Genomic DNA, 10,120 nt, shown 5'->3' with positions numbered 1-10,120 from the left:
TTTTACGTGTCCAGAACATCGTCATTTAAATATTTACACTGATCAATAGGAATCCCAATCAATACTGGACAGACAGAAAGGACGGCACATGATTTTGCCGTTGAGTTTGGTTTTCTTTTAGCTGTAGTAGCAGTTTACAATCAATATTTACATCACGACTTATGTATTATAGTTTTTGTACATGACATAGCTGTTTTCTACTTTGACTGTTCATTTAAAGGAACTATATTATTATTATTATTACCTGTGGCTGAATCATTCTTTATCAGGTTGTGAATTTGTGTCTGTTATCCCTTAAAACTAAAATTTTAATTTATTTGTGTTTGTGGTAATTTATCAGACAATCCAAAACACTTCAGAGGGTATAAAGTCCAATCACGTTTTTGCTGGTGTTGGAGTCAATCGTACTGTTTCAGTGTGTGAACTGATGCACGAACAGCTTACTTTCGTTAGATGTTCACGTGCTGTTGTCAATAGTTGACAGTGTGCAGAAAGCAGGCCCTATCATCGACATTTGTACCTTTGTGTGTGACTTTGCTTTTGAAGAGCTGCTTCAAGGAAGTTTCTTATATCCATCAGACTCTAACAACTTCAAAATAAAAGGTCTAATAAAAAACAAAAGTTAAGTTACTAATTACTGGAGAAACAAAACTGTAATATTCTCCAACTCATTTAACCTTGGTGTATATTTGCTTCCCTGATCTCACCATTGGACTTTTTATTGAGTTGTGCACCTGTTTTCATCCTTGTGCTTTTCTTTGCTTTGATTAGACTGGATGTCATTACACTTAAAGCAGTGAATTTATCCAGGAGGTGTGGCAGGACTCTGATATGTTCCACATCCTTTTTTAAGACAGCTGTTTGTCATTAGGGTGTGCCACATCACCGGTTTTACATTGTGCACTCTTGCAGCTCTCCCCTCCTCTGATGGTGTCTTTCATGTAAAAGGTATTTCAAATGGTATTAAATATTCCCTTAAAACTCACTTTTTTCTTCTTGGCTTTTTGTAGATGTAAAAACAAGACTGTCACATCATGTCCGCAAGAGGTCAAACTGACACAACTGGTCTAAAGACTATGATAAAAAATTTTTCAACACAGAAATGTTTTGTGAAAGAAGAGTCATTATTTTCATACCCAAATAATTTGGTTACGATGTACAGAACAAGTTGTTTTATCTGCATAGCAAATGGGACAAGAACCATCAGGTACATGCAAAACACAAAGCTTTTCCTCTTAGGTCCATGTGTGTTTGAACAACATACGACTTGTAATTTTATCTCTACAACAAATCTACACACCAATCTGCCAGAGGTTCCTTCCTATTGAAAGGGAGTTTTTCCTTCCCACTGTTGCCAAGTGCTAGCTCATCGGCGTTGTCTGATTGAGGTTTCCTCTCTGTCATTGTAAGGTCCTTACAATACAAAGCTCATTGTAGTGACTATTATTTTGAAGTTTTTTGCCATATAAATAAAACTGAACTGAATGGATTTGAAAAACTGTGGCAGGCAAACTGTGAGAATTTTTCTATTTCTCCTTCCTCACCCTAGCACACGAAATCAACAAAGTAAAAATTTATACTTGGTGGCCGATATAGTCAGATTGATAAACATAAATGGCGAGGCTGGTGTTGCATGCAAGTCTGGCGAGAGCCATTATCTAGGTGGCGGACAGCAAAGACAAGGTTTGTCATCGGCCATGCCTGTGTAGCCAAGAAGACTCGGTTTATAAACGCAACAGCTAAAGCTAAACAGTTAGCATAGCTTACCTGCACAGCATCTGCCTCCAATGTGTAAACCAGACTAAGCTACCTCAGTGGTAAACAGATTGTTACTACAATTCAGTTCTATTCCCTCAAAGTTGGTAAGTAAAATTTATTTATGTAAGATAGGAACATTATAATATTGTAAAGATAACAAAAGTACAGAATGAAGAAAAAAATCTTAATTACACAAAAGCAACATAATAAACAAAAGATTATCCAAATGACTGGCTGAATAGATGTAAGCTGTCCAGTTTTCAACTGTTTTTAAAAAAAAAGACGCCATAGACCTACGGGTGCGGAGCGAGAGAGAGAAACTGTTTTGGTGCTAAGGTTTGGAAGGCATAATTTTTATAATGTAAGGTAAAGACCCTACAATAATACAAACCTATAATACCCTGTACCATAGGTGTCAAACTCTGGCCCCTGGGCCAAATTTAGCCTGCAGCCTAATTACATTTGGACCGCAAAGCCATACCAAATTACTATTAGAGCTGGCCTGCTGGTATTATACAGTGCATTTCCTGCTAATACTACAAATCCCAGAATACTCTGTTGGTGTTCTGGCGCATCAGTCACGACAGGACCCATTAACACCCTGGTTGTGTCCAAATTCATGGGCTGCATCCTCCTGAGGATGCATTTGTAGGCCGATTACGTCACAGCGACGCACCGAAGGCTGTCGTAGACTCCTCCGAATGCAGCCGACAAATGTGTCCTCCTTTTCCCCGAATTTGAAGGATGGGTCGGGTGTGTCCTTTCTTTTTTTTTTTTTTTTTGCCTGTCCCGTTTGGATCTTTAAAAAAGGTGTATGATGAAAGTTTGCGACGTTGTGTGCCCAGAGAAAAAGCAAGCATTTTCAAATGTCAGCCTGAGCAGAAACACAGTAGCTGATCACACACCTGAAGTTGCCACCAATCTATATAACCAGCTGATGGAGAAGGAAAACAATTGTGTTGCATTCTCCATCTCTGTTGATAAGAGCAGTGATGCCTCTGATACTGCCCAGCTTTCAGTCTTCATCCGTGGTGTGGACTCAAATCTCTGTGTTACGGAGGAACTTTTAGGATTAAAATCAATGCATGGCACAACCACAGGGAAGGAAATATTTGATGAGGTTTCCAAATGTCCAACTGACTGCATCATACATCAAGAATCACTTTGTGGCAATGCCTTTATGTGTGAGATCATGAGCGATCTCGAAGCTTCAGGGGCGGGGGCGTATCATCACAGACATGTATGCTGCAGTGAGGGCTTTTAAAACTAAATTGTGCCTGTGGCAGAATCAGATGCTACAAGGAAACCTGGGCCATTTTCCCTGCTGCCAACCAATGAACAGATCTCTACTGCTGTGTTCCCATGTGCACAGTTTGCTGAAAAACTCTGTGTACTCAGTGCTGAGTTTACCCGGCGATTTGCCAACTTTGATGCCCAGAAATGTCGATTTGAACTGCTCAGTAATCCTTTTGCAGTTGACGTTGCAAACGCACCAACAAACCTCCAAATGGAGCTGATTGAACTCCAGTGTAGTGACACGCTGAAGTCAAAGTATGATGCTGTGGGCACTTCACAATTTCCACATTTCATCCCTGACACAATGCCTGGGCTCCGCACCCACGCTGCTCAGATGCTCTCCATGTTCGACAGCACTTACCTATGTGACCAACTATTCTCCTCAATGAAGATGGCCAAAACATCTCACGGGAGACGTCTAACCGATGAACACCTTCACTCAATCCTGAGGATTTCCTCAGTTCAGAGCCTGAGCCTAGACATTGAGGAACTAGCATCCAAGAAGAGATGCCAGGTATCTGGCTTGGACACATCAGATCAGTGTGTAGCAAACTGAGCTATAATTAGCATTTTCTTTGTGCACTTTTTCTTGCTACTCCCAGACATGGGCTTGAATGGTTTCACGTTCAATTATATTTTTATTAGATAAGTGGTTTATTATTGTTATTTTTCTATTTATTATTAGCCTGGGGAAAAGGTTTACTGTTAAAATTTAATTCAGAAGGCTGAAAATACAATTTTTATTTAAGAAATAAATTCCACTGATATGTTATTTAATTGGAATTTCAATTTTGCATGTGTGCAATATTAAGTTATATATACTTTTATATAAGTTATATATCGTTTAAACTGAATATGGAACAAGCAAAGCTTGTCCCATATTCAGTTTTTCAGCAAAACTTGTTTGAGTCCATAAGAAAAGGTTCCTTATTATATATCTGGAGGAAGATTTTTTTCAATAAATATTAATGTTAGCCCACGACTTTGTTCCAGTTTGGAATTTTGGCCCACTGTGTATTTGAGTTTGACACCACTGCCCTATACTCTAATAACTCTACAGTCTGGTGCTACCAGATAATCTGGTATAGAATTTGTGCTCTGTCATTTCTCTGCTGCTTGTCTGAGCTAGTAAGGCTAACCTGGTTATCAGAATCAGAATCAGAATCAGAATCAGAATACTTTATTGATCCCTGGGGGAAATTATTTTTTGTTACAGTGCTCCATTTTAAACCAACATTAAGACAAGACAGACAATACGCTAACTAAGAATAGTACAATATATACATATATATACATACATACATACATACATAAGTCACTTATAAATAAATATTTGGAAAAGAAACATGTGTAGCTGTAGCAGCAAACAGTGTGTTAAGTGGATGCGTTGTACAGGGAGATGGCCACAGGCAGGAATGATTTCCTGTGTCGTTCAGTGGTGCTTTTCGGTAATCTCAGTCTCTCACTGAACGAGCTCCTGTGACTGACCAACATGTCATGGAGTGGGTGGGAGGTGTTATCCAACATTGTCTTTATCTTGGACAGCATCCGCCTCTCCGACACCACCTTGAGGGAGTCCAGCTCCATCCCCACAACATTGCTGGCCTTACGGATCAGTTTATTAAGTCTGTTGGCATCTGCGACCCTCAGCCTGCTCCCCCAGCATGCAACAGCATAGAGGATCGCACTGGCCACCACAGACTCATAGAAAATCCTCAGCATTTTCTGGCAGATGTTGAAGGACCTCAGTCGCCTCAAAAAATAGAGACGACTCTGGCCCTTCCTGTAAAGTGCTGTGGTGTTTTTAGCCCAGTCCAGTTTATTGTCAATGTGTACTCCAAGGTATTTATAGTCCTCCACAATGTCAACACTGACCCCCTGGATTGAAACAGGGGTCAAGTGTTTCCTGGTCTTCCTGAAGTCCACGATCAGTTCCTTGGTCTTTGCCACGTTGAGCTGCAGATGATTCTGCTCACACCACGTGACAAAGGAGTCGACCACAGCCCGGTACTCTGTCTCATCATCCCTGCTGATGCATCCAACCACCGCAGAGTCATCAGAAAACTTCTGAAGATGGCAGGTCTCTGTGCAGTGGCTGAAGTCTGTGGTGTAGAGGGTGAAGAGGAAGGGGGAGAGGACAGTCCCCTGTGGTGCCCCTGTGTTGCTAATCACCTTGTCAGACACACACTGTGGGAGACGTACATATTGTGGTCTTCCTGTCAGGTAATCAACAATCCAGGACACCAGAGAAGCATCCACCTGCATCGCTGCTAACTTATCACCCAGGAGGGTCGGCCTGATGGTGTTGAAAGCACTGGAAAAGTCAAAAAACATGACCCTCACAGTGCTCGCCGGCTGGTCCAGATGGGTGTAGACACGATTGAGCAGGTAGATGATGGCGTCCTCTGTTCCGAGACGAGGCTGATAAGCGAACTGAAGGGGATCCAGATGTGGTCTTACTATGGGTCGCAGCTGGTCCAGGATGAGCCTTTCCAGGGTCTTCATGATGTGGGAGGTCAGTGCCACGGGCCTGTAATCCTGGGGGCCACTGGGACGAGGCGTCTTTGGTACAGGGACGAGGCATGATGTCTTCCACATCACCGGGACCCTCTGCAGACTCAGACTCAGCATAAACAGTTTATGAAAGACTCCACACAGCTGGGGGGCACAGGCCTTGAGGACAAGGGGACTCACTCCGTCTGGTCCAGCAGACTTGCCTGAGTGAAGTCTCCTCATTTGCATCTCAACCTGGTATTGAGTGAAGGTGATGGGTGGGGGAGGGGTGTCAGGAATCTCACAGGAGGCAACATGTGAAGAGAGAGGCTGGCACAGTGGTGTGGCTCTGGATTCCAGGCTGACTGCAGGTGAGGTTGTGGGGGTGGGAGCAGACACTGTGGTGTCGAATCTATTGAAAAACAGATTCAACTCGTCGGCTCTATTCTCACCTCCCTCAGCTCCCCTGCTGTTGGTTGGCCTGAATCCAGTGATGGTCTTCATGCCCCTCCACACCTCTCTCATGCTGTTCTGCTGGAGTTTCCACTCCAGCTTCCTCCTGTAATTGTCCTTAGCCTCTCTGATCTTGTCCTTTAGTAACACCTGGACCTTCCTCACCTCCTCTTTGTTGCCCCCTCTGAAAGCCCTCTTCTTGTTGTTGAGGAGGGCTTTGATGTCCTTAGTCACCCACGGCTTGTTATTTGGGTAACAATGAACAGTCTGAGCTGGAACAATGGAGTCGGTGCAGAAAGTTATGTAGTCTGTGATACACTCAGTAAGCCCATTGATGTCCTCGGCGTGAGGCTCACAGAGTGTTTCCCAGTCGGTCACCTCGAAACAGCCCTGTAGTTCCGCTATTGCCTCCTCTGACCACCTCCTAACAGTCCTGGTGGTCACAGGTTCCCTCCTCACAATTGGCACATAGCGGGGGGTGAGGTGAATCAGGTTATGATCTGACCTACCAAGTGGGGGGAGGGAGGAGGAGCTGTATGCATCCTTGACGTTAGCATACAGTAAGTCTAAAGTTTTCTCTCCCCTGGTGGGACAGTCCACATATTGTTTGAATGTTGGTAGTGTATTGTCCAGTGATACATGGTTGAAGTCACCCGAGATCACAATAAAGGCACTCGGGTGCTGAGTCTGTAGCCGAGCTATGGCAGAGTGGATAGTGTCACATGCAGCTGTGGGGTTAGCAGAGGGGGGAACATAAACAGCCACCAAGATGACGTGAGAGAATTCCCTGGGTAAATAATACGGCCTGAGTCCAACAGCACACAGTTCAGTGTCCGGGCAACAAATCCTTTCTTTGATTGTTATGTTGGCAGGGTTACACCACCGGTTGTTAACTAAAACAGCAAGCCCACCTCCTTTACGCTTACCGCTAGCGATGCTGTCCCTGTCCGCCCGAACAGTGTGGAAGCCTTCCACGGAAGCATTCTCATCGGGAATGACCTGGTGCAGCCATGATTCGGTGAAACACATCAGGCTACACTCTCGGTATTCCCTCTGACTCCGTACCAGTGCTGAGAGCTCGTCGATTTTACTTGCCAACGATCGCACATTTCCCATCACGATAGACGGCAGACACGGTTTAAACCTCCTCCTCGCTTCGAGCCTCCGCTGTCTCACCGTCACCTTTTTTCTTCTCTTCTGTCCTTGACCTCTGCATCCCCGATGTGTTTTCCTCCAAATTTCAGCTGGTACTTCTGCGGGCACTTCTGCGGGCCTGGCCAGCGAGCCGGCCGGCATCAGGGCGATCAGCTGATCTCTGGAGTAAACAGTCCGTGCGTGTAGGAGATGTGCCGCGGTCCCGTTCCATGATAAAAGTAACAGTTCCACGGCCACCAGAAGAACAAAAACTCTCTCAATCCACATGATTGAGTAAGAGATAGAAAACGGAGGAAAATACAAGTCAGAAAAAAAAAAGAATACGTAAGAAAAAAGAGCTAAACTAAGAGAAAAGCAGGAGCGACTGTAACAGGCTGCACGCTGGTTGGCGCATGCGCACTTAAGAATGGCGTGATTGCCAGTATGTGCAGTCAGACTTTACTGAAAGAAAATCTAACTTTAACAGCAGAGTGGCTTAGCATGGCTAAGCTGTGATATTCAACACGCCACCAAACCTGCCTCCCAAGCCCAGCCCCTTGAATTCAAGAGTGAAACTGATTGTGTTGGAGCGACTTGCCTCTGATAAGGTTTGTGCACTTCTGTATTTGGCGTCTCAGGTTTCAAGTCAGATCCTGTATCCTGTAGTTGTTTTTCTCCACAACGCAGAGTCAGCATGGATGGATGTCTGGGACAGCAGTGACACAGAACAATGACTGGATACTTGTCCTTTGGAGCAATACAGAAACACTAATGTAACCCGAAGAATGAACAACCAGGAAGTAAGTGCCGTGATAATGAAGCAAACATAGCTGTTAGCTTAGTTTGTATTCACAAAATGAACTTTATCCAGTTGTCTGCCATGACTCTGTCGCTCCGGTGCAATTTGTAATAGTATTGTAAATGCAGTGAGTATAACACACAGTACTTAGATGATATGCTGTGAATAAATAAAAGTTTTCTGATGCGTCAGACATCAGCAAACACCACTGAAACAAACTTTGAGGGTCCTGCTTCGGCCAAAGAGAGGAAGGTGATCCACTTCTCCAGCGGTGAAACTCTTGTAGTTGAAGACAGCGAGGAGGAAGAGGTGGAGACGTCAAACAAAACTCCCTTTGAAGAACCTAAACAGAAGGTGGGTATCTGTTTGGGGGGGGAGACTTGTGGTGAATATTTAGCAACAGTCAGTTCATGTGATTGCTTCTGTCTTTTTTCTTCTCAGACTCGGCTATCGTTCAAGAATGTGGCCATTCTAGTTGGGAGGTTTTCACTGCTGGGTATGCCATGTTACATAATCAATACAGAAGCCAAGTGACTGTAGAGAAGGCCCTGACTTTAGCTTTTTGTGCAGGCTTCACTGAGTCTCCACATTTTCTGTTTCCAAATTCAGCCTGTGACTTCCTTGGGGAAAGATTGGCTGGTGCTCTTGGACTCAGTGCAGCCAAATACCAGTACGCGATAGATCGTTATCAACATGATCACAAGGTAATGTGTTCACAAACATTCAAGCAAAAAATAGAACTTACTCTATCGTCTATCTTATAAAAGGAAAATAAGTTCACTGTTTAACCCTCTTCAGACAACAAACAGTCGAGCTTCAGATGACCTCAAGAAGGGACAGGCAGAGACCGTGACACTCTCTCCCAGGTCTGATTGGAGTCATTATGGGGCCACAGGAGATGTAAGCTGTCCTCCCAATCCCCAGGAGAGCTCTGATGAGAAACAAATGGCTGGAAAAGAAGGATGTCACAACAAGGGCTATCAAGCGGACGAGGAGCACTTGAAATGAATCTCAGAGAAGAAAAGCAAAAGAATGTGAAGTCCCCAGGATGGAATGTTACAACAACGTGAAGAATAAAAAGCTAACAAAACAAACTAAAACATTTTCTGTGTCTAACTACCAGTGCAAGCTTTTTTCACCGTTTATTCTTCCCAATCCTGGCAAAACTGAGATTCTTACTTTAGCCCCTTTGCCAACAATATCACTGTCTTATTTCTGACCAAAAATTAAGATGAGATTGAGCTCATCCAGTCTTATTACCTTTACTTAAGAAATAATGCAAAAATCAGACCTTCTTTGATTCCCAGTAAGGTGGAATCTCTAGTAAACACTTTCATTTTCTCCTGTCTTGATTATTGTAACTCTCTACATCTTATTCCTCCTTAATCCATCTTCAGTTGGTCAACAAAGCAACAGCTAGACTGCTATCAAGAACTAGCCTGCATGTGATTTGATTTAATTAAAAAAAATGTTATTAACAGCATATAACTCCAAAAACATTAATAACCTCCGGCCTCTTCAAAAATGTCAACATCCATTGAACTCTACTGTCAAATATCCACCAGTCTTGATCAGTATGGCACTTCTAAATGTTCGCTCTCTGCTGAACAAGTCTTTTATTATTAATGATTTAATTTTAGATAATAAACTTGATTGTTTATTTTTAACTGAAACATGGCTGGGTTCGGATGCACCAGTTGTTCTCACTGAGGCCTCCCCACCAAATTTTAATTTCTCTTTTTCTATTAGAAGTGGTGAGAGAGGTGGTGAGACTGCATCTTTAACCAACAACACAGTCACCACCAAACACATTTTATTTAATCATTTTACCACTTTTGAATTCCATGCTATTGTTTTCAGCAGCCCTCCAGTTTTATCTGTCACAGTTTATAGACCACCTAAAGACAGCGCTGCTTTTATCAAGGAATTCTCTGAATTTTTAACAAACATACATTCAAAATATAACATGATAATTTTAACCGGTGATTTTAACTTGCACACAGATAATCCTTCTGACTCTACATCAAAAGAATTCTTAAACATTCTTCACTGTTTGGATTTTACCCAGCACGTCACACAGCCGACTCACAACAGAGGACACACTCTGGACCTGGTCATCACCCGTGGGCTGTCCACCAGCGTGTCCTCTGTTGTTGACTTGGCTGTCTCTGACCACTACTGTGTGTT

General features: G+C 43.3%; 1 protein-coding gene across 2 annotated transcripts; it reads left to right on the top strand.

Moving 5' to 3' along the window:
* The first annotated feature begins 7,568 nt into the window (after positions 1–7,568).
* LOC308397495 (uncharacterized protein) lies at positions 7,569–9,055 on the top strand. Of its 2 annotated transcripts, XM_080883425.1 has the most exons (6): positions 7,569–7,742; positions 7,822–7,934; positions 8,126–8,287; positions 8,375–8,429; positions 8,543–8,637; positions 8,732–9,055. In XM_080883425.1, exons 2-6 carry the CDS (start codon positions 7,920–7,922, stop codon positions 8,939–8,941), a joined length of 537 nt encoding a protein of 178 aa, XP_080739551.1. In that variant the 5' UTR covers positions 7,569–7,742; positions 7,822–7,919; the 3' UTR covers positions 8,942–9,055. The 2 variants fall into 2 exon arrangements, with proteins under 2 accessions (XP_080739551.1, XP_080739550.1); XM_080883424.1 differs by lacking the exon at positions 7,569–7,742 and having other exon boundaries at positions 7,749–7,934.
* The last annotated feature ends 1,065 nt before the right edge of the window (positions 9,056–10,120 follow it).

This window comes from Rhamphochromis sp. 'chilingali' (genome assembly GCF_963969265.1).
Source record: "Rhamphochromis sp. 'chilingali' genome assembly, chromosome: 5".
In the NCBI taxonomy this organism is placed as follows: Eukaryota; Metazoa; Chordata; class Actinopteri; order Cichliformes; family Cichlidae; genus Rhamphochromis; species Rhamphochromis sp. 'chilingali'.
This window is presented reverse-complemented; position numbering and strand designations above follow the sequence as displayed.